We start from the raw sequence: 24,562 nt of genomic DNA, 5'->3' as shown, positions 1-24,562 counted from the left end.
CCGCTCTCCCGGCTCCCCACAGGCAGAGCACCGCGATCCACACAGCATGTCGGCCCGGTAAGACCCCTGATCTGAAAATAAATTATCACCTCCGGAGACCCGGGAGAGCAGAAACCTTCCTCACAGGTTTTCTTTTTTTTATATGCTCCTAATCAACCAGGATTAACCGCCCTGGGTCCGAGCCAAGCCTAAAACTGCTCCTTCCAGAGGAATGCCGCATCTCTGGGAACAAGGGGGGAGGGACCGGCCCACCGGTAAATCCCCCCACTCACAGGGTGAAAGACGACTCCGGCCAAATTAGGCTTCGGGAGAAAAACCCCAGCCATGCCTACCACCAAGGAACCGGTTGTCCCCCTTGGGAGGACTTGCACTCCTGTTCAAATTAGTTTGGGGTTTCTTTTTTTTAACCAGCCAAAGGCAAGGAGGGGCTGAAAATCCCTCACTTTCCAATTCCTGAATAGAAATCCTTGGGGTTTTTTTGTTTTTAATAGGATGAGGACCGCAGATTATGACACCTTCATCTGCTGGAGTTAGAGAAAATACTGAGGGATCACAGGTGGCACACACCGGTTAAGAGGGGTGCTTTTCAGTTTGATTCTCTGACTCCATCTGCTGGAAGGGAGACAATCTCAGCAGTCTATGCTGATCCGGGTACGTACAGGGAATGGGACACAGCCAGCATGGATTTATCCAAGGGAAGTCTTGCCTCACAAATTCTGCTACATTTTTTGGAAGGGGTGAATAAGCATGTGGATAAAGGTGAACTGGTAGATATTATATATTTGTCAAATGCCTTCTGAAAATCCAAAGACCCCCTTGAGAGGCTTGTAAGAAAATTAAAAAGTCCTGGGATAGGAGTCTATGTACATTTGTGGATTGCAAGCTGGTTAAAAGACAGGAAACAGAGAGTAGGATTAAATGGTCAATTTTCTCAGTGGAGAGAGGTAAACAGTGGAGTGCCTCAGGGATCTGTACTTGAACTGGTGCTTTTCGATATATTTATAATGACCTGGAAAAGGGAACAACGAATGAATTGAACAAATTTGCCGATGACACAAGATTATTCAGAGTAATTAATCACAGGCAGATAGAGATAAATTGCAGGAAGACCTTGCTAGATTGGAAGATTGGGCTTCCAAATGGCAGATGAAATTTAATGTGGAAAAGTGCAAAGTGAGGCATATAGGGAAAAATAACCCATGCTATGGTTACATGATGTTAGGTTTCATGTTAGGAGTTACCACCCAGGAAAAAGGTCTAGGTGTTATAGTGGATAATACATTGAAATTGTTGGCTCAGTGTTCTGTGGCAGTTAATAAAGCAAACAATGTTAGGAATTATTAGGAAGGGAATGGTTAATAAAATGGAAAATGTCATAATGCCTCTGTATCGCTCCATGGTGAGACTGCACCTTGAATACAGTGTACAATTCTGGTCGCAGCATCTCAAGAGAGATATAGATGCACTGGAGAAGGTACAGAGAAGGGCAACCAAAATGATAAAGGGGATGGAACAGCTCCCCTATGAGGAAAAGAGGATAGGAATGTACAGCCTGGAGAAGAGACGGCTGAGGGGGGATATGATAAGAGGTCTTTAAGATCATGAGAGGACTAGAACAGGTAAATGTGAACTGGTTGTTTAATTTTTCAGATAATACAAAGACTAAGGTGCATGCCATGAAGTTACTAAGTAGCCCATTAAAAACAAATTGAAGAAAATGTGTTCACTCAATACACAATTAAACTCTGGAATTCATTGCCAGAAGTTGTGGTTAAGGCAATTAGCTTATCTGAGTTTTAAAAAGGTTTGAACAATTCCTAGGGGAGAAGTCCATAAAGTGCTATTAATCAAGTTTACTTAGGGAATAGCCACTGCTATTAATTGCATCAGTAGCATGGGATCTTCTTAGTGTTTGGGTAATTGCCAGGTTCTTGTGGCCTGGTTTTTGGCCTCTGTTGGAAACAGGATGCTGGGCTTGATGGACCCTTGGTCTGACCCAGTATGGCATTTTTGTTTGTTCTTAGATGTTCACTGACCTGCCTCCTGGAAGGGGCCTCCACTCCAACATTGTCGACAGTCTGCCAGCGACTGGGTCATCTTTTTTAGATGGGGAAATTGACTGCGCTTAAGCATGATACACTGCTAAAGCTGGAAGGTATTTGGGGAACCTTATCTGTACTCGGTGCGAGCCCGCTCTGATTCTTGAATTAGTTTCTTTGGGCTTAGGGCTCTTATCATCATCTTTATGTATTCTTGGCAATTGGCTTTACGGCCTGTGGACTTTCTCTCCCGGTTATGCCTGTGCTTATTATGCCAGTATGGGGAAGGGCATGGGGTGGGTTCCCCCCGTATGGAGGCCCAATGTTTCAGTTAAAATGGACAAAACCTCCCTGGTGGCCCCCACTGACCAGAATTCCAGATGCTTGGTGTCTTCTGAGCTCAAAAAAGGTTCCTCACCACTGACTGCTTCTCAGTAAACCCCTGATCCCGCTGCCACTGCTGTCAGTTAACAAAAGGGACTGGGGCTTACTGCACCTTCGAAGAAGGAATTGTGAAGCAGGAGCAGGACTTCGCGCTTGCAGCCACTCAGATTCAGTTCGTGCAGGTACAGCTTCTTCAGCGTCGGGTGTAATTCTGCAGGAAAATGATAAATAATCTCCTTAGTGCTGTGAAAGTTACACACACGTACAGAAACAATGAGTGCCTGGGCGCCCGTGGCACTGAGAGGTTATATAACTTGCCAACGCTTAGGGCGAGCGGACATGGCAGAAACGGGTACCTGCTAACGCACGCAGCACGATCCGCAGGTCCCCGGGGGATGGAAACGTAGCACTGTCCAAGATGAGTTTCTCCAGACATGTGGAAGCTCTCAGGAGGGACAGCAGGCACTTGGGCTGCAGAAGCCCTCGTGGGAACTGGATCTCTAACTGCTTCAGCTGGTTTGCTGGGGGGAGGAGGGGAAAATAAAATTATATACACTTTGTGTGGGCTTATATGAGATCATACACAAGTCTAAGGCAGCCGCAGCACTGCCCAGCGGCTGAAATAAAAGAGACGCAAACCAGTGAATCGCATTTCTCTCCTGGAAGACGTCCGACACATCCTGACTGGGGGAGCTGAGCTCAGTCACGGTTTGGTTGCAGCCAGTTGCTCAAAAAAGGTGTTTAAAAGATCACGCTGGCGGCTGCTGATCTCAAAGCAGCCACCTGCCCTTAGCGGCTTCAGCAGAGCGCTTCTGAACTCAGCTTCACTTATCAAACCCTCTGCAGCCGGGAGCCTGGAGCACTGGTGAGTAAAAAGCGCTAGAGGATCGGACAAAGTCCAAGATCTTCCTACTCAGCCTGCAGGGATTTGCACCTCCACCATCTGCTGGAGACAGAGCAATACTGAGTGGCACCTCAACTCAACAGGCAGTGTCAGCCAAAAGCTTCTCTGTCTCCATCTGCTGGAGGGGAGGCAAAACCCAGCTGTCTGGACTGATCCATGGTAGGTACAGGGAATATTTGTTTTCCCTGCAGGAAGGGAATGTCCCTATCAGGGCCCCACTGGGAAAATGGAGAGGGGGGGCGCAGATGGCAAGGTCCCACCTGAACCTCTTCAGCAAGGCCCAGCTTAGAGCCATCCCGGTTCCCTTCCTCTTTGCACTGGAGTCTGTGCGGGAGAATAAACGCCTGCGTATGAAGGTGGCACCCTGACGACGACGACGAGCGGGGAAACGCGCGCACTCCCGGCTGCACAGAGCGCTTTGGCGAGCCGAGACTTGTGAGCGCGCTTAATTACTCTTACCCAGGAATTCTGCCACTGACCCATCTGGCCCTTCCTCCTCTGTGTAGTTTTCCACATTGAACTTGAGAGCGAGGACGTGGAGGGAAGGGAAGGCAGTCAGGATGGTGCGGGCCAGGTCCAGCGGAGGCACCTGCACCACGAAGTCGCTGAGCTGTACCACGCAGAGGCGGCAGTCCTGCTGCTGAGCCAGGGCACAAAGCGCCTCCAGCACGTGGAAGACGTTGGGGCCCAACTCTGGCATCAACAAGGAGGAGAAGAACAAAGTCAGCAAACAGGCCGGAAATGCAATGTGCGCGCGGCGCTCCCCTGTGGAGAAAGGCCCCGGGGGTAGAAGTGAAATAAAAAGTGGCAATTTAGGCTGGACTGCCTTGGCGGCCACGCCGGGTACTGCCACGTGGGAGGATCTGGGGCAGCTCCTGGCTTTTGCGCTTGGGAGCAGCTGAGACTGGGAATGCTCTGCAGGCAATGCCCATGCCCCTGGAGGAGGGGGACCCTGGCATGACTCAAACGACACCACCGCCAACCTCAGGGAGCACCACAACCGTCCCTGCAATGGCTGAACCAGACAGGGAGGGAGTTAAAGGTGGGAACACCCCACTAGTTAGGGATGAAGACCATAGCCCCAAAGGAGGCTCATTCTGGTTGCACTGGAAGGCCAAAAAAAGGGGGGAAAAACGAGTAGATCATACGAAAAAAACAAAACCCCCAAACACTCAATTTAGAAAATAACTAGAAATAATACAAAATCCAAGTTTCCTATTCTTTCATGTCCAGCAGTCTCCTACCCACCATTGTAAGCCATCATGAGAACCTCCAAGGAGACCCAGGAGCGCAGCAGCTGACAGAGGACACGACAGGACTCCAGGGTCAGGACCACGTTGTGCAAATTCAGCGAGGTGACACTGCGGAAGCGGAGCGGCACGGCCCCCGGAAGAACCCCCCTGCCGCCGGTACACGTCTCGGCCCCTCCGCTGCTTCCGTCCTGTGATTCTGTCGTCTTTTCCCGGGCGACGCTGAAGACAAAATCAAACAGCTCGTCCTGCTCCGCTTCTGCGTCTCCCCCCTGGCAGGAAGAGCAGTTCAGAGAGCTTCCAGCTGCAGCGTCGGGGTCCCGGGAGGAAGGAGGAGGAGGCACTTTGCTGGGAGGAGGAGGTCGATGGCACATTCCGCTGCCGGCGGCGTTTCCGACCGACGACGGCAGTCCCGAGACATCACCCGCCCCGGCGTCGGCCTTACCGTTTGCCGACACCTCGGCCGGTTCTCCCTGATCCACGTCAAGTAGATTCAAGTTTAACAAGGCACTCGGGGGCTTCCCATTGATCAGTGCGTTCCTGGTATCAGCCCCTGTGGGCACTTGCACCCGGCTACTTCCCAACAACTCCAGATACTGTGGTTGCCCACTCTCTTTTGCCGGGCAAGCTCTTTCTGCGCGCGGCTCCTGCAGGCACATGAAACAGGGAGCGCTCTGGCACAGCCTGCTACCGGGGTGCCAGAGGCCTGCGCTGAGGTGCAGGATCAGGGCCAAGAGGTCCTTGTCCGGGGTTGGCCAGGAGGACAGGGATATCTTGCAGACCTTCCCGTGGTGGATCAGGCAGTGCAGCAGCAGCTCCAGGGCGTGCTCGGTGGCAGTGTCGGCCGAGCGCAGGTGGAGGAACTTCAGGGTCTGCACCGAGCCGGCCAGGCTGCGCAGCACCGCGCCGAGCCGCGTGACTCCCTGCAGCTTGTTGCCGATGGTCAGCTCCGTGACGTAGCGCGAGCTGTACTGCAGGGGGGAGAACCGCGGGTCGTTCAGGCGGGCGTCCGAGGACACGTCCAGGATCCCACGCATGATGTTGTGGAAGAAGGTCTCCAGGAACTTCTGCCTCCAGCATTTGATGTTCTGTAACGACACAACCGCACTCTGAGTTGGGGGTTTTAAGCAGCGAGCTCACATTCAAGGTTTGGGAAGCGTGGCGGCCCACCAAAATTTAAATTAGTTGGGGGAGAAAATGAGACCTTTGTTCTGCTAATGAATGTTCAGAGCCCCAGCTATTTGGGACCACGCCGGTGTGTCGTTCCCCCCCCCCCCCCCATCAGTGCCTGCTACTGCTGGAAGGAAAGGTCCGCGTGGTCCCAAAAGCCTCATATTTAAACGTTACTTGACCCAAATGAGAAAAACTTCTCTCTGCTCAGCCACAGTGGTGGGCTAACGTGGTTCTCTCCCGCCCTGCTTTCAGACATCTGGAAAAGACAGGAGAATTGGTTCTTACCTGCTAATTTACGTTCCTGAAGTACCGCAGATCCCTCCAGAGATGCGAGTCTAAAAGGGAATAAGCTGACAGAGAATAAGATGACAGTCAGGAAGTCTCTGCCTCGCTCTAGGTTTTGGGAGACTTCGTCCCGGTAAGGGTTCTGCATCCCTTATCAGCAGATGGAGGCAGAGATCTAAAAGCTTCGAGGCCCTGCTACATAACCGAGAGCGCCACCCGCAGGCCCTCAGGATCGACCTGTACCCAGGCCAACTATAGAGTAACAACAACTACCCCCTAAATGTGGGCGAACGCCAAACGCAAAGGTTGGAGCCCCCAAAACAGAAAAACCACAAATCAACCCAAGGGGCTAACCACAAGCTGGCGACCTTCTTTAGGCTCCGTACATACACGTCCTGACCGTCCTTCCCAGTCAGCATGCAGGACGTTAAGGGGCGGGGTCTCTGGACTGATGTGGGGTACTTCAGGAACGAAAATTAGCAGGTAAGAACCAAAAACATTCCTTTCCTGTCTGTACCCCAGATCAGTCCAGACAAGTGGGATGTACAAAAGCACCCCCTACACTGGGTGGGCCCTCAAAAGACCCCCCCTCTCAACACACTTTCGCCAAAGATCTGCTCTCCCGGAGCCTGAACATCTAAACAGTAACGGCAAGATAAAGTGTGAAGAGATGACCACGTCCCCGCTCCTCAAATCTTCTGTGGCGACACTGCCTGCACTCTACCGAGCATCAAACCTCACCCCCATGTATTCCAGCATCTGGGCCCAGGTGACCTCGCCAAGTTCACCTTTTTTTTTTTAAATTCTTTATTTATTAAATTTCCATTTTTACAAGAAAACGAAAACAATTTGTATTTCAATACCCTTAACAGGATTGAAATTTTCATGGAAACGCTAGGCTTATACAATTTTACAATTCAAAATAAAAAGAAAAACATAATAACTTTTCACTTTCCTAGTTTTCTAGTTTCCTTTAAAGACCAAGAAAAATTGTTGGAGCCAGTTGAGCAAACCTTAAATCATAATATCATAATAACCATATTAAGGTCATATCATATATAAACAGAAGTATACAACATTTTAATATATCAAACAAACAACTTTTCAATTGGAGGATTCTGGTACTCCATCCTGGGATCTGCGCTCCTCCAGGAATCTTTCTAATTCTAAGGGATTGTAATAAACATATTTTGTTCCATCTACCTTCATAAGACATTTACAGGGAAATTTTATATTTATTTGTATACCAAATGTTCTAGCCAATCCAGCTAAAGCAATAAATTTTTTTCTTCTTGATTGCGTATCTTTTGTCACGTCAGGATAGACCCATATTTTTTGACCCAGATAGAGTGAGGTTCTTTTTTTCATAAACAAATTTAATATCTTATCCCTATCTGAAGTTAGGGCAAACTTTACAATCAAAGTTCCCCTCATCTCTATCTGGGTACTGTAAGATGATTCTATCAGCTCCGTGACATTTAATGGAGATTCCTGTAATAGTGGGTTCGGATTTTGATTTTGATCTCTCATATTCAAAAAATATGCGGACTTAATCATAGGGAGATTATCTGAGACTAAAGACAATACTTCACTAAAATAATTCCGTAATTGCTCCACAGGGGAGACCATCCTACATCTAGGAAAGTTGACAAACCTTAAGTTAGAATAACGTATCATATTTTCTAAATTTTCAACCTTTCTTGATAAGATGGTCTCTCCCTTTATTATAGTACTTTGAACATCCTTTATTTGAATAATATCTGTCTCCACCTTTTTAAGAGTCAATCCATTATTTGTCACTAATGGACTTAGATTTTGCAATGTGGATTGGACATCTCTAATATTGCTACTCATTTTTTCTACATTATGATGTAATGTCATTATTGCAGTCCATAACATTTCTAAAGAAACTTTTTGATTCTTATCAAACTTAAAACTTGAGGCCAATGATTTCACTGGTGTTTCCGAAAGTTCCTGCACTGGCGCAGGTCCAATGGGTGGTGCAACTCCACTTCCTCCTATTGCCCCAGCTCTTTGATCCAATTCCTGTGCTGCGTCTTCTCCCCCATAGACTTCCTCTATCGGGCTCTCCCCTAAAAACGCCTTCCGTAAAAGAGGTGAGTCCAGACCATGGGTTTCTGCAACACCCATTGGTGGTGGGGGAGTTGTTATAACCCGGGGACTTAGACTTATTTCTCCCGACATAGTGGATATTTGCTCAATATCACCCAATGTAATGGGACACTCCGGGGTCAAGATTGTTGTAGGTGGGTAGAATCCAGTTAAAGTGGTTTGTATAGGGCCCGGTCTAGTAGGGGTAGAGGCATCCTGCCTGACTCTGCCCTTTCTTTTCGTGTGAGGCATAAATATTAGTTACACAGTCACTGTAAACCACTTTTCTTGTTCTACTCACGCTTCTGTAGTCGGCAAAAAGGTTGTTGAGGTCAGAGAGGATTCAATTCTACAATCATATTCTGTGGCAGCCTCCCAGCCTTCTCCGGCCTAAGCCGGCACAAGCCAAGCGCGCCCCTTCGGAGCGCGCGGCTTAGGGTGCGCCGTCGGCGACGGTGCGCCGTCCGCTGTTCAATTTGTAGCAGCGGACGCCCGCTGACGTCACAGCAGCCTCACTCTGGGTCTCGCTGGTCGGGACCTGTTGTTCCGGGGCTGCAACCCCCGATATCCGGATGTCAGGTATGGCGGTAATCTGTAAGCCCCTCTCACCACCAACTCGGGCTCCAGAAATTCCAGCGTCCGCTGTTCAATTTGTAGCAGCGGACGCCCGCTGACGTCACAGCAGCCTCACTCTGGGTCTCGCTGGTCGGGACCTGTTGTTCCGGGGCTGCAACCCCCGATATCCGGATGTCAGGTATGGCGGTAATCTGTAAGCCCCTCTCACCACCAACTCGGGCTCCAGAAATTCCAGCGTCCGCTGTTCAATTTGTAGCAGCGGACGCCCGCTGACGTCACAGCAGCCTCACTCTGGGTCTCGCTGGTCGGGACCTGTTGTTCCGGGGCTGCAACCCCCGATATCCGGATGTCAGGTATGGCGGTAATCTGTAAGCCCCTCTCACCACCAACTCGGGCTCCAGAAATTCCAGCGTCCGCTGTTCAATTTGTAGCAGCGGACGCCCGCTGACGTCACAGCAGCCTCACTCTGGGTCTCGCTGGTCGGGACCTGTTGTTCCGGGGTTGCAACCCCCGATATCCGGATGTCAGGTATGGCGGTAATCTGTAAGCCCCTCTCACCACCAACTCGGGCTCCCGACCTCGCCAAGTTCACCACCCACGACAGATCCATCACCGTGCGCTCAGACCGCCAGCATACCTCCTCCGATTTCCCTCGGATAAGCCAGTCGTCCAGATAAGTATGAACTAGGATCGCCTCCCTGCAGGGAGCCGCTGCCACCACCATCGACTTTGTGAGCGTGCGAGGCGCAGTCGCCAAACCAAACGGGAGGGCCCCGAAAAGGTACCCCAGAGCCACAACACGAAGAAACTTTGCTGTTCTTCCCAACAAATGGGAATGTGCAGATAGGCTTCCGTCAATTCCAACGAGGCCCGAAAAACTCCAGACGACGAACTGCCGCTATCACCACCCGCATCGCTTCTATGCAGAAAAAAAAACAAAACAGAAAAAACTCGCAGTTTCACGTTTTGCAGATCGAGGATGGGACGAAAAGCTCCTTCCTGTTTTGGCACGACGCAGTAAATCAAGTACCTCCCGCGACCGCGCTCCCTGGCCGCCACCGGTACAATCGTGCCAGCAACTGAAGGCGACACGAGGTGTCCCGAATCGCCGCTTGCTTGCCTCAGACACCGCAGCGAGACACCACGAAAGCTTCCGGAATGGGGCAAAGAAATTCTAAAGCACAGCCGTCCCTTATTACCTCTGAGGTAATCCCGAGATCCACTCTTTGTAAAACCGTGATAGACTGCCTTCCACCGCCATCTCGAGACAGTCGACCAGCCTTACTGCCGCCGGCCCCCTGGTCGGAGACCTCTCAGGGAGGTCTATGGGCGCCTCGAAAGGACTGCTGCCTACCGGACCCCTGGTTCTGCCCCGAAGACAGTGCAGAACCCTTACTGGGACAAAAACCGCCGTATCTCCCAAAACGTAGAGCGAGGCGGAGGCTTCCTGACTGCCAGCTTATTCCCTTTAGACTCGCTTCTCTGGACTGAGCTGGGGTAGAAACAGGAATGTAATTTATTTACTTGAACATTTTTTTTCTGAAAAAGTAGCACAACTCAGAATTTTGGGATGGAAGCACTCACTGGACAAATAAGAGGGAGAAAGGGGGAGCTTGGAAATCCACAGGCAGGGAACTTGGAACAGGGATAAGATCCACACCGTGCCATTCAGCTACAACCAACACGCACACCGCCACAAAACCCCACGCAGCCTTTTATGACGACCCTTCCTTCAGAGGAGGAGGGGTATCCCGTTTGGAAGGAAACTACCCCATACGTTCAAAATGATTATTAATGGCATGCACCTCCCCAGCTCTAGACAAACCCCTCCGTGACCTGCTCTACAAGATTTCAAGCCTCACCTCGTACCGCGACGGCTTCCTTTTCATCACCTGTTTCCAAATCTGGCACCACACCGGCTCGGTGGAAAGACCTGGGAATTAGAAAGGAGGCAAATGACTCTCCCAGAAGGCAGGCAGCTAAGGAGGCCGGTGGCCCGCTGCCCCCGGACACTCACCTTTCCTAACAGCGGCTTCTTCGATCCTTTCCAGGTAATAGATGTTAAGCAGCGGCAGCAGATGCTGAAGGATGGTGGAAGGAAGCGCTAAGAGACAAAAAAAAAGGCCCAGAATTTATACCCTGCTTTCAGTTGTGGATGGGCAGAGCTCGTAGGAGGTTAATGAGCGAAACAATCTGCCAAAGTTAGAAAAAGCTTGTCTGGTGCATCGCACGCCCAGGGATCCTGCTTGAAGATGTTAGAAAGCTTTATGAAGAGATTACTGTAGGGTTTGAAGCATAGTTCTCAACACTATCACATATAAAGGCAATCCATAAATGTATTTTTTGAGTGAACGCTACTGTCTTATCAAATCCTTTGAAAATGAAAAAAAAAAATTAATTGAAGCAGGTGCCTGCGGCAGCAAAAAACAGCAACGGAGGGAAAAGAAAGCCGAACTTGGCTCACCCTAGTAATAGCGGTCCAGAGAAAAATACCAACAGAGAGCACAGCCCGGACAGAAGCTCTGCTTTCGAAGAAAATTAAAGCTTTTTTTTTTTTTAACTACCTGTCAGCATCGGGTCCAGTGCTCCCCAGTATCACCCCAAAGTGCTAGGGGAAGGAGTGGCAAACAAGGTCCTTGATCCCCACTCCAATTGCCTCAGATACCAGGGGGGATGGTCCTCTCAGAACCTGCCAACCCCCTGGGAGGCTGCCTTGAGTTCGAAGAAATCCTTCTAAGCTCTGTCTATACTTTTTTTTTTTTTTTTTAACTATGCCCACAGGTCACACTGTGAATAAAAACCTAAACTTCTACAGTTTATTTTTTTAAACTGACTAAGACTGTAGGGGTTTGCACCTCCACCATCTGCTGGAGATAGAGAAATACTGGCAGACTGTAGGTGGCACCTCAGGGGTACAGGGCAGAGTCTGCCAAAACTTCTCTGTCTCCATCTGCTGGTGGGGAGGCAAAACCCAGGAGTCTGGACTGATCCGGTACGTACAGGGAAAGTATTTTTTGAATGAACGCTACTGTCTTAATTATAAAATCCTTTGAAAATGAAAAAAATAAATAAATAAAGGAAAAAACACTGCCATTCAGACCCAGTCCAGACTTTGAAACTACACTGGGCCCCACTGTGTCTTTCATTCTCTTGTTTCAAATCAGACAGCTGAAGACTCCCAAACCTTCCAGGAGACCTCTGACCTGCCTGTCCCCACCTCTCAGATCTGCCTCTGAACTTCCCCAGTTCAAATACTGAGTCCTCGGATAGCAACAGCTCTCCCACGCCTCCTCCTGCCAGGTCCACAAAGTGCTGCAGCTGGCAGAAAATGTCAAGGGGCAAACCCATCGAAGAGGAAGGGGCTGCATGCTAATGGGGATTCCCCCACGCCTTGCCAGTGGGAGGCACAGCTTGGATCACCAAAGGCCAAGGGGCATGGGCTGGTGGGAGTGAGCAGCAGTGGGGGAACAGTGGGGCTCTCGGGCAGCAGGTGCACTTCTCCATCAGCTGAGAAAGGAGCACCAGGACCTGTAGAAGATCAAAAAGTCTCCTGCCAACAGGCCCAAGAGAGGAGACCACATGGACGAAGCTGGAGGGATGCAAGAAACGAGGAGGAGGAGGAAATGAAATAGCAGAAGCCTGGGAAATGAAAAGCGACAGATAAGGTGGAGGAGGGCTGGCCCCATATTTCATTATCACGTTGGGTCCCGCTCCAGCCTAAAGACAGCTCTGCTGAAGAGCAGACAGGCGAGTGAGTCACTTTGTTTAAACCAAGCACCGAGTGGGCCATGCAAGAATTCAGTGAGGATTAGAACAAGGGCCTGAGAATAAAATCCCGATGCTCCTTGTGATCTTCGGCATACAAAACCTTTGTGCAAGATGTTTTCAGGCAGACTGGTACCGGCAGGGATGAAAGCCCAGAGCTGAGTGTTACTCAGGTACAGATAGAGGGTCTCAGTATAGGGCTGCATATTTTCCTGGTACTGTTAGGGGGTGCTGGTACAGGGCTGGATAAATCCTAGTACAAGTATGAGGTGTCAGTACAGGGCTGAGTAGTTCCCTGGTATAGACAGGGGATATGGGTACAGGGCTGGGTGTTTCCCTGGTACAGATGTGGTGTCGTCAGTGCAGGCCTGGGTGTTTCCCTGGTACAGATGTGGTGTCGTCAGTGCAGGCCTGGGTATTTCCCTGGTACAGATATGGTGTCCTTAGTGCAGGCCTGGGTATTTCCCTGGTACAGATGTGGAGGTGTCAGTGCAGGGGTGGGTGTTTTCCTGGTACAGGCGTGAGGTGTCGGTACAGGGCTGGGTAGTTCTCTGGTACAGACAGGAGGTATCGGTGCAGGGCTGGGTGTTTCCCTGGTACAGATGTGGAGGTGTCAGTGCAGGCCTGGGTATTTCCCTGGTACAGATATGGTGTCGTTAGTGCAGGCCTGGGTATTTCCCTGGTACAGATGTGGAGGTGTCAGTGCAGGGGTGGGTGTTTTCCTGGTACAGGCGTGAGGTGTCGGTACAGGGCTGGGTAGTTCTCTGGTACAGACAGGAGGTATCGGTGCAGGGCTGGGTGTTTCCCTGGTACAGGTGGGATGGGGCAGGGGGGAGTTCTGCAGTACAGATGGGAATACAAGTGAGAATCGGCATGGCAGCTTTGAATCTCTTACCCCAGACTTCTTGCTCCAGGGTCTCCATGTTGGCACTTACAGCTCGGCCACACAGCAGGAAGAGAGTGGGGATCCCTCCTGCGGTTTTCTTCGCCTCCTCCATGGTTTCTCGCCTCGCGGAAGCAACAGCACAGCAAGGAAACCCATTAATGGCGAGGCCCCGAGCTCCTGAGGCGGGGGGCGCTTCCCGAACAAGCAGCATAGGGCGCCGCCATCATGGGCAGGTCAGGGAACCAGAAGCCGAGTCACGTGAGAAGAGCGGTGTCACGCGCTGGCGGCCATCTTGAGGAGGTCGGGTCTGGAACGAGGTGGGGCCACCTGAGCGCGCCGCGGCGGCCATCTTTGGGAGGTCATTTGAGAAGCATGCGCACTTGTAGGGAAAGGAGGACTTCCGTTGTGATCTCTATGGATAGATCAGCATTCGCTGGAATTCCGTCTGCTTGCAGCATCTGAGTATCCACTTAATACGTATAGGATTTTCCAGCAAAAAAAATAAAACAAAAGCTGCAGAGGAGAGCATGCTAGTGTAAATCTACAGCTTTAATACAGTGCGGGAGCAAATTAAAAAGTGTCTGCTAAGTACCTGCCCGGGCTGTACAATCATTGTGTGTGCCTCCCAAAACCGATTTAAAACATATATTCATACCCTTATTTTTTGGCATCATGCCTGATTGGTCTTTTTTTAAGGCCCTATTTTTGGAAGAAGATGATTAACGTGTTTCATGCTGCCACCAGCGAATGTGAAAGTGTTTGTGGACCCCCCACCCCAGAGACAGCCTGGGGCTACTTTCTCCCACCTCTTAGCTTTTCTCACAACGGGAGGAGGATTCAGCCTCCGGGGCCCCTGGTTCGCAGGGGTGGGCTCCAACGCGGTCTCTCTTCTCCTCCTCCTCCTCTCCGATGTACTCACACTTGATATGTCCTTGATTTATGTCAGATTTATGTCAGATTTATGTCTTTTTTTTAATGGGGCGATAGATAGCGAGGCATTATGATGATTTTGACAGATCATTCTGAACTTTCTGTTTGCTTTGTTTAACCGCTGCTGCTGGGCACTGGATTTCAAGGTAGTATCCACAACAAGGACTCCTTCCGGTTCCCTCCCTGCCTTTCTTTTACCTTTTCCCTTAGGTTTCGTTTAGAAAAGCAGCATCATAAGCTGGCTGTCGGAGAACACACCAGGCATTTGGATTTATTGGTGGACTGGGCAGGTCTTTTTGTGTGAATGTCCACGGGATGTGGAAGCACAGCCTCTTAGGTGGTTTTTTTTTCTGGCCAGAGTGGGGACGATTACTGATAAAAATCAAGCAAGGTCCTTTTCCTGGGTGCTCACTCTTAATGAAGAAGCCAACATGGGACACCCCTGGCTGGGATTATTTTGCCCCGTGTGCATCCCTTTGGTCCCCACTGTCTTTTCATCATTTTCCTCATTGCCCTTCTCCGCTCCAACCAACCCCCAAAACACTGCGCTTCTCAGTCTCCCCCCAATCCCTGAGTCCTTATTCTCCCCTCCACCATTTTGCCCCCCACCCAACAGCCCCAGTCCTAGCTTCTCCCTGCCCAAGTTCCCCAGTTCTCACCCCAGCCTTCTTTCTCACCCTCTCTTCCTCCTGCTCAGTCCCCCAGCCCCATCCCGCATTCCTCCCCATCATCTAAGGCTCAGCTTGCCCCTCAATCACCATATTTTCACTCTCCCCACTTACCCTCCCCCCAATCCCATCACCCAGGCAGCAATCCTGCTGTTCTTTTCCCCTCCCCTCTCTTTCTCATGCCAGTATCCATTCTTCTCTCCCTACCTGGGGCTGTGCTCTTGCCCTCTTGCAGAACCAGCAATTGCCTGCTTTTTTTCTTGTTTAAGCAGGGCCCTGGGCCTGACAGTTCATCTAACTCCGATTTTAGCGCAAGTTGCACTTGACATGTGTTAAATAGAGGGGTCCCTAGGGGATGCAGTAAACTAATGGAATGCATACAAACTGAACAGGAGCAGAAGTGCGCTAAAATGTGGTTAACCTGAAAAATCCACACTAATGCAGAAAAGTGCTTTAAAATAGGAGTACAGGCGTCAGGGCTTCCCAAACTGGCGGTCACAGTACCTCAAAGGGCAGAACCCTTCAAGCAGCAATAGTAGTGGAAGTCCGCAGCACTCATAGGCCCTGCAGTGGTGCTGCTCTCGGATGAGTTTCTGTGGTTCCAGGAAGCCCTGCATGAGGAGGGTTCAGGACCATTGCAGGGTCTGAGCTTGCACCGGCTCACAGGCCTAATACTAACTTTCATTACTAACGCTGCTGCCAGCGCCACTTGCAGAGATCCCACTCAGGTTTGGGACCAGCCATAAGGGGAAGGGTGGGCCGAATGTGCACAGAGATTGCCATGGCTCCTCTCTCCTTACCAACCATTGAAACTACCCAAGCGAAAAATGTTTCCCCCTTGTCAGCAGCCTGTCCTCTTTTCCCCACATTTGTCAACCACTTCTGGCCCGAGGTCAAAAGGAAACGGTTGCCGCTGACCCTGATTAGAAGTGGGGCTGTTTGAAGGCAGAGATCAGATGCAGGAGGAATTTGAAGGATGAATCAGCTGGGAAGGGATTGGTTGGTGAGGGTGGAATGACAGAAGATCAATTAGGGCATGTAAGAGAGGAGCCAGGGAGGAAAGGAGATTAATTGGGAGGGATGGAAGAGAAGAATTGGAGGAGAAGAGGTGAGGCTGGAAGGTGAGATATAGGGGATGAGCAATGGGGTGAGAGGGAAGGGATGATTAATGATAAATTGGGGGTTATAAAAAAAAATCAGCTGGGATGATATGAAAAGGGGATGTAGGAGGGGCAGAGGCTGAGAGAGGATGGACTGGAGAGGGTGGAGGGTGAGAGTGGAGGGAGAGTCCAAAAATTGTTAAATTAAAGTTGAAACTCCTCTCCATTGGGTCACCATGAGCTCTATCCTCTGAAGGAGATAAAGCACACTGCAGCTTCCCTATCTCGTGATCCAGCCTTGAGCACAGGGTCGCCCCAATCCACTGCGACAGGGGGGACCAGGTTCTTAGGGAATTCTCCAAAAATGGATTTAAAGAGTAAAATTAAGCAGAATAACATTAAGATGGTAGGCTGACCCCACAAGGGTAAAATTCCTTACTCTTTTCCCATAAACAAGGAGAAAAAATAAAAGACAGGAGGCAGAGAGCTCCTGCTTCAACAAATCCAAACCAAAATCCATGAGGATACATAATAAGTGATGCTAGAACATGTCATCTGCAACCCTAGTGTTGCCACCTCATCTTCGGCAATTAAACAGCTTGAGCAAGACTTTGTTTTGTCTCATGCAGTTGTTCTGATTTTCTTAAAGCGAGCAATGGGGAAAAAGGGGGCCTATTTCAGTCCAAAGCGAAATAGACCTGGGGGGTGAAACTGAACTACAACTCCATGAATGCACTGGGGAAAAACCAGGACTGGATCTGTCTGTTCAAATAACTGAGGGAGAGGATCCAACCTTAAATATATGTATCTATAAAATCTATATAAATATTAGATGAAAAATAAATCTTAATTTTGAGCTGCAGCGATGGCATGTAAGATTTTTGTTCATAAGACAATGTTTCCTTACATTTTTGCTTCTGGCTGCGCTGTTCTTGCTGCAATGAGGAATGGCATGGGCAAGCAGGAAAAATGAGCGTCCCTTTTAAGTTCTGGAAACTACAAGTCCCGTCATGCCCCTTGGCGGAGGAGCCTGTTTCCGGGCTGAGCGCGGTTTCCGGCGCGGCGTTTCCGGCCTGTGACCCTGAAGTCCTTTTTGGCGTTTCCCCGCGGCTGAGAGAGTTGGAAGATGAATCCGGAGGTGAGGCTGGGTCTCCTCAGTTCCCTGTATCCCGGAGGCGATGCATTATAAAATGCTTTGGGACAAAAAAAAAGAAAAAAAAAAAAAAGGGACTTTTTGCCTTTACATTTCCTCTCTCAGTTGAAATCGCTTTTAGAGCGCATTGTGATGTCATCACGCGTCATGAAAGGGGCATCGAACGTGGGTTCTCCACGATCATTGCACTAGGCTGCGGGTGGCCCTGTCTGTATCCGTGCAATCCCTGTTTTATGGGCAACAACTGATCCGAGCTCCTCCCGTGGGCCTGTTCTTCCCTTCCTGCTGTCTGTGCTAAGGAAGCCCCCCCCCCCCCCCCCCCCTTCGTACCCTGCCAGCGGACCCAGCTGGGCACTTTGCAGTGTCGGTAGCTGGTAGCTTGGAGCCTGCAGTGACAGTGGGAGATGCGTGGCTTGTAGCACTATGGAGGCGGTTCTGACCTTGGGTATCCGGCTTCTCCGAATGGTGGTTAGGTCTTCTCAGAGGAGCATCACTGCAACTGTCGAGGCATTTTGAAAGGGATCCTGGTGCCAGGAAAGGGAACTCCTGTTTTACCACCGAGTGCCGTACCAAGGAACAGAATAAAATAAAAACATGTTTTCTTTCAAGTTATTTACACTTTTTTAGTGCCTTAAAGGTGCACATAGATTTGGTTGTGATGAACTGTACTGTTGTTGCATAGAACAACTGTACAGTAGTAAAACCAATGTGGGAGATGGGAACAAAAGGTTAGTAGTTGTGAGCTTTATGGCTTCTCTCGTAGCCTTGAGCTGTGGGGGAATTGATCCAAACCATGGACCTCTGCTTAGAAACTAGGACTCCTGACCAAAGTTTTTATGGCGTGGTGGTTGTATGTAAAAAAATATATATTTTAGCTGTTGTACAGGGCCATAAAATAAGTTTATTTCAACTATGTGGTCATCTATGTTGCCTCATGTGGACATACTGCTGTATGTAATAGTTGTTAAAATGCCTCCCTTGCTACCAGGAACAGGCCCAAGTATGGCAAAAAAATAGGGAAAAAATGGGCAGTGTGCTGGCAGCCATATTTAAAATAGGTCCTAGAAAATTATTTTACAACTTGTTTAGCTAGTCTGGAGAACCATGGGAATGACAGAGTCCCTGGGTTCCTTAGCCAGAGAGGGCGGAGAGAACTGCTTAAGCTCATGAGAAAAGCTGAGCACATGCAAGCTGCTTTTCTTTTCATCAGTTATGAACCCTTTGGGTCAGCAAATTTAAGAAGACCACCTCACCCTTTAGTACTGGTTTACATCTAACTTTCATCCTGTTTCTTTTGTCTTAGGAGGAAGAGGAAGAAGAGCTTGTGGTAAGCAATTTTAAATACATGAGTGTTCTTAAGTACCTCCGGTTAAAAGAAAAGAAAAGGCATAAAAGACATACACATTTGTAACAATAGTGAATTACAAGTGCCTAAAAAATAATTCCTCCCTCTGTCTTTTTTTCTTATAAAACCAGTATTGCAAAGAGGATATTGACGAATATTGTTATTAAAATACAAAAGGAGTTCCAATATAGTGTTTATATTCAAAGAAGTGGTAGCTAACGAAAGTAAGTGCCGATAACCTTAATCTATGGTCTCCTGTCCACAATGGGCTACAGCCCTATTCATAAGGAGCACCTGCAGGCACGAGGCTCAAAAGGAATAGATGCCCTAGTCCAGCTGTGGTTGTATGTGTTCCCGTCATGGCCCTTCATAGCAAGGATACTGAGGAAAGCGGCAGAACCCGGCCAGAATGGCAGAGAAGGTCAGTGAGGCTGAGCAGAGACGCCCCACTAAAGCAAGGGAAAGCCGAGAGCCTGCTCAGGCAGGGCCTGGACAAGTGGGGGTAGTCAGATCATTATTATCTTACAGCCCAGCTCTTGAGAGGGACTGGACAGAGAGAAAAGCAATTCAAGGGCAGTGGTGGCCACCTTGTTAAGGTCTGGAAGGCAGTCTACCTTCTGAGAGTATGGTAGGGTCTAAACCAGATTGAGTTCAGTTGGTGGCAGCAAAAGGCAGTGCAGATCGCACTGAATGTGCCATTTCTTCGTTGCGTTGGGCAATTTGGAGATACCAACTGTGTGAAGCACCCTGAATGCTTGGATAATGAGGTTTAATCTGGTGCTGGTGCCCTTAATTCTGCAACTACTTGGAAATGCTGTGTTTTAATAATAATAATAATTTTAGGTGCAGTAAATATGCTGTGGTGGTTTCTAGCTCGTTGCTTTTGATTTGCTCACTAGGATCCCTTAACAACAGTGAGGGAGCACTGTGAGCAGACAGAAAAATGTGTGAAATTCCGCGAGAGGCTGGATACGTGCGAGACGCGTGTGTCTTCACGGTCAAAAACTGAGGAGGAGTGCACAGAAGAGCTTTTTGACTTCCTGCATGCCAGAGACCACTGTGTAAGTTGCAGCATCAGAAACCTTAATCATTTAACTGCATCCAGCAACTTCCTCCTCAGTTAGCTCAAGGGAACTTTACATTCCTGTTCATACCCCGGGTGAGACCAGACGAGTGGGGGTTTGCATCCCCACCAGCAGATGGAGGCAGAGAGCAAAGCTTTGAGGCCCTGCTGTGTAACCGAGAGCGCCACCCGCAGTCCCTCGGTATTTCTCTGTCTCCAGCAGGTGGTGGAGGTGCAAGCCTGCAGTTCTGATAGTTTAGGGGTGGGGGAGAAAAGATTTAGCTTTGAGTTAGTAAGACGACTTGAAGACTGTGCTCCCAGAGCTGTTAGGTTCTTTCGTGGGCCATCACTCTAGTTGGGGGTGGAAAAATATCTAGGTTCCAGCCAAACATTTTTAGGAGCCAGTACAAAAATCTTTATAACTTTTTTTTTTTAACTCAATTTTTTTCTGTGTTTGGTTTGTTTTTTTTAATTTCTCCTTCCCAGTGTCGCTCCTGTGTGGGAAGGGAGTAGGCCTAGGCAGCTTGAGCTGGCAGCAAGCACCAATTTCTCAGTTCTTGATATGGTTCCATGTGTTCCGGTTCCTTCCTTCTACCGCTAAGAGTTTGTATTGAGGACTGGTGGATGTAGCGAGCTCTGCCCAAGCCTCCTGCTGCTGGGTTTTTAAAGCTGCGTTACTCTCCAGACTTCCTAGAGACAGGTGCAGCCGCCGCACGCTGTGTAACATTTCAGGAGGCCTTGTAGCCAGCAGCAGTGCCAGTTCTGAATCAATTAAACACTTTATTTTGGAAGTTATTTGTGAAATGTTGTAAGCAGGCCTCCTGAGCCTCTGGGAGCAGTTAGCATTGATAAGTGGCAGCTGATAGAGGAGGGAAGTTTGTAAGGCTCAACCACAGACCTGCACTGGGTATTGCATGAAACCAGCCCTTAATGTATTTTAAGATAACCAACGAGGTCAGTTTGAAATTAGTTTAAAACTCGTTTGAAGAAAGGGAACCAAGACACACAGGGCCGCGTGTTTTGAATCGCTGGTTTATGGCAGTGTTTGTGCGCCGGTCCACGGAGTAATGGTGACTGCAAGATGGAGATGCTGAACAATAAATAGTCCCTTCTCCTTCGCGGTCAGCCACCACATGACCCCTCACCTTCTCTCCACTCCCTCTCCTCCCCGCGGCCCTTTTTGTCTGGGCCTGTCTCAAGGCCTGATCCCCGAGACGAGCAGGCAGAGACCGTCGCCATGTGACTGTGCCCCCGTCTGGTTTCCATCATGTGGGTAAGTCGGAGAGCGGAGCGCACGATGACGGTCTCTGGCTGCGCTCCTTAAGATTCTGCTGCCGTCTCGGGGGATTGCGCTTTGGGACTGGCCCAGACTTTGAAAAAACAAAAAAAAAAAGTTGTACGTGGAGGAATGAGTGATCGGAAGGCCGGGGGGACGGTTGTCTGGTAGGGGAGGAGAGATTTTACAGAGAACTGGTGGCTGACTTGGGAGTAGGATTGTCAGCTGCCTCCAGATTCATTTAACAGGGTTAATCCAGTCCTGGATTTACCCCACTGCTTGCAGGGACTTGTAGTCTTACTCTTTCTATGAAATGCAATAGGGAGATTAAGAACAAGTCTTGCATGCAGTGGAGTAAATCTGGACAAATCTGCAGTCGGTCGGCATCCCTAACTGGCAGGGGGAGCGAGGGAGGGGGGCTGGCTGTGGGTGGGGTTAGAGAAGGCTTTATTTTTTAAATAAGAGCAATGTTTTAGACTTGTTTCTAATTGGCTAACTGCCTTCTTCAAATGTGGATGAGCTGCTGGAGAGAGAACTTGTGAGATTGAAGGGTTGGATGGGGGGGGGGAGAAGTCTTACACCCTCCCCCCCCCCCACACCTGATTTTTAGTAATTTCTCAGGAGGAGAAATTACTAAAAATCGTAATCTCGGCAGTTGGTCCATGTAATTTAAGGACGGTAGCTAGCCAGTCCCGGCCATACAAAAGATTGACAAAACTACCAGGAATATCAATAATCTAGCGAAAAGTGTCAGGCATTGCTCTGGTAGTATAGTTTATAACAGCCTGTGTGTGTGGGGGGGGGGGGGGGGCCTATGTCTGTGCGGGGTGCCTGTCTTTGCATGTGTGTGAGCTCACGCATACTTGCACGTGCACTTGTGTGAGCTTGTGTGCACTTGTGCAAAATTGTGTGCTTGTAGTATGTGCTTGTGCCTGCCTGGCCCTGTGCATGTAGGAGCATGAGAGACAGGGCTGCGCAGACAGGGCATAACATTACCAGTTGTTGCTCAGGTTGTCTGGTCAAGAACAGTCTGTGTGTTTGTGCGCCTGTGCCTGAAGGATAGGTGTCAGTGCGTGGGTGCGTGCGTGAAGGTGCTTTGCAGACAGAGTATATTATCTTTGCACGTTGCACCTTCTGCTGTTCTGAGCTCCACCTGGTGGCCACAGACAGACATGACTGACCAACACCAAGCCTTTATATTTATAGATAAGTAGTCGAAAGATAACCATGAAGCACTATGTAACAGAGAGCTGTCATTGGTACGGTGACCTGTTTATAAGATCATTATTACAAAAGGAGCAAGGCTTGTTCTGGATAGTCATTTTTTTTCAGCCTGTGGAAGGCAGCCACATGTCCAAGCACATAGAGGCTGGATCTGTACCTGCAGGAGTATCTCTCCCAGATAACAAACTTGTGCTTGCTAGATAAAATAGAATATCCTTTTTCTGACCTGTAAAACACCTTCTCTGCCAGACTTGCTGTAACTAGAAGTGTTAGAATCTGCCCCTGAATATTGTTGTCCATTTTTGTTTTCACCTTCCATGCAATTGACTTTGTTTCTCTATCTTGCATCCTGCAGGTGGCTCACAAAATTTTCAGCAAATTAAAGTAGTGCTTGGAGATGTCTCTTCGTCAGAATATATGTGGTGGTCCTTCACCCGCTGTCCCTTCTCTCCTTAGTGAAGGGAAGGCTGACCCCACCCTCTTCCAGCTGTGCTGTGCTGTGCTGTGCTGTGCTGATCAGGTTTCCAACTAAATACACAGAACAATCCCTGGTTGTCCATATTAATAAATGTATTGAGTGCATGTGCAAATGGATTTTGTGTACTTTCATTTCTAAATATTTAAACAGTTTAGTGGAGGGAAGCAAATCAAAGCCAGTCTGAATAAAGACAACATTGTTCTATGTGATCTGTTAAAGCTTTGTTCATGCAGTGCTCCCATATTCCCATAAAGTAGCAGTATTGGCCAGGCTTTCTTCTTCCTAGGTTCTCTTATTTCTATGCGCTGAAGCCTGTCGCATTTTTTGTTCTTCAGGGTTGCACTTTCAAAATTGCTCTTGTTCCACACAGGCAAAGCTCCAGAGTTGCAGTGCTTGGATGAGATGGCGCAGGAAAAAGGGGTTTAGATTTTTTAGGAATTGGGGAATATTCTGCAGAAGAGGAAGCCTATTCTGACAGTCTGGGCTTCATCTTAACCAGGGTGGAACAAAGATATTGGCACTAACATTTACAAAAAAAAAAAGAGAGAGAGATAAAGCATCTTTTAAACTAAACCATGGCAGAAGGCTATTAGTTGCTCAGAAATGCGTGCTTCAGAAGGATTTATCTGCTATGGATGCTTGCAAAACAGGGAAGTTTAAATATTCCAGTAAAGAGGCTGTGGTTAAGGCTGAACTAGCCCAGATGGATGTAGAAAAAGATGACCCAGATGTAAATGACTGTACACTGCCTCTACTGTTAATAAGCAGGTTGTGAATAAAATAGGAATAAAAACAAAAAACATACTTTAAAATGTCTGTATGTGAATACTGAAGTCTGAATAGTAAGAGTAGAGAGTTAGAATGTGTGCCGATACGGCATTGCAGAGATGTGGAAGGAGGATAAGTAGGGATACCAGGGTATAAATTATAGTGATTAAACAAGTCAGATTAAATTAATGGAGGAGTGGCACTGTATGTAAAGGCTGGCAGAGTCAGGCATGATAACATTTCTGTAGGAAACAATCCTTATGGATAGAAATCCCAAATGTGATGGATAAGAGTATAGCTGCCTGGCCAAAATGAAGAAACAGATTATGAAATGCCAGCTGAAATTAAAAAAGCAATACAATTTGGCAACACAGTAATGATGGAAGATTTAAATTACCTCAATATTGATTGGGTCAGTGTCTCAGCAGGGCATTGTAGGGTGATTACATTTTTAGATGCTATAAAAGCCTGCTTCATGGAGCATCTGGTCCTAGAACTGTAGAGAGGGGCAGCTACTTTAGATCTTATCGTGAGCGGAATGCACAACATGAGGTAAAGGGTTACTATAGAGAGGCCGCTAAGCAATAGCAATTATAATGCAATCAAAATTTGACTTAAAAACCACTGCAGTAGCATATAACTTAAAAAAGGGAGAGTATGATAGAATGAGGAAATTAGAAAAAAAATAAGACCAGGTGCAAAGGTTAAAATTTTTAATGAGGCATGAATATTGTTTAAAAATACCATTTTGGGGAGTGGAGGAGAGAAGGGAAAGGTATTTACTTGCCTGACAGCGGCCTTTCCGGGGGAGAAGTGTTCATCTTGGCCCCGATGGTGGGTACAGCTGATTCTAATTATTTCTGGATTCAACGTCATTAGGGAGGGTCCGGCCGAGAGATCTCAAAACCGGCCCTCTGGCGTGCAGTTGACGCCGGCGCACTGCCTAAGCTGCACGCACCAAAGGGGTGCGTGGCTTTGTTTGGATTTTCCTGAACTTTTTGTTATTTGGATATCTTCATCCCTTCCCCTGCAACCTCCACTAGCTCGGCAGGTATCCGAGCACGAGTTCCAGGATAAACAAGAAGCTTCCGGCTGTATGTGAGTAGTGCCAGAGAGCACAGTTATACTCCTTTTAAATGCCCCACTCTGTAAGGAAACGGAGGGCTAAAGAGAAAGAAGCCCT

General features: G+C 48.7%; 2 protein-coding genes across 2 annotated transcripts in view; one reads left to right on the top strand and one right to left on the bottom strand.

The window, feature by feature from the left end:
• The window catches only part of LRRC41 (leucine rich repeat containing 41), a 28,007-nt gene extending 14,305 nt beyond the window's left edge, over positions 1-13,702 (bottom strand). Inside the window, exons 1-7 of the mRNA XM_029617552.1 lie at positions 13,384-13,702; positions 10,741-10,827; positions 10,586-10,656; positions 4,576-5,665; positions 3,787-4,020; positions 2,780-2,944; positions 2,536-2,634 (exon numbers count right to left, since the gene is read on the bottom strand). Of these exons, the coding sequence (XP_029473412.1) occupies positions 2,536-2,634; positions 2,780-2,944; positions 3,787-4,020; positions 4,576-5,665; positions 10,586-10,656; positions 10,741-10,827; positions 13,384-13,585 (1,948 nt within the window). The 5' untranslated portion in view covers positions 13,586-13,702. The remainder of the gene's footprint in view (positions 1-2,535; positions 2,635-2,779; positions 2,945-3,786; positions 4,021-4,575; positions 5,666-10,585; positions 10,657-10,740; positions 10,828-13,383) is intronic.
• A 3,377-nt stretch (positions 13,703-17,079) lies between these two features.
• Positions 17,080-23,203, top strand: LOC115100043 (cytochrome b-c1 complex subunit 6, mitochondrial). The gene is made up of 4 exons (XM_029618203.1): positions 17,080-17,210; positions 18,529-18,552; positions 19,470-19,631; positions 22,489-23,203. Exons 1-4 carry the CDS (start codon positions 17,199-17,201, stop codon positions 22,519-22,521), a joined length of 231 nt encoding a protein of 76 aa, XP_029474063.1. The 5' UTR covers positions 17,080-17,198; the 3' UTR covers positions 22,522-23,203.
• The last annotated feature ends 1,359 nt before the right edge of the window (positions 23,204-24,562 follow it).

This window comes from Rhinatrema bivittatum, chromosome 10 (assembly GCF_901001135.1).
Source record: "Rhinatrema bivittatum chromosome 10, aRhiBiv1.1, whole genome shotgun sequence".
Lineage (NCBI taxonomy): Eukaryota > Metazoa > Chordata > Amphibia > Gymnophiona > Rhinatrematidae > Rhinatrema > Rhinatrema bivittatum.
Note: the sequence above shows the minus strand (reverse complement) of the source record. Positions and strands in the feature narration are given on the sequence as shown.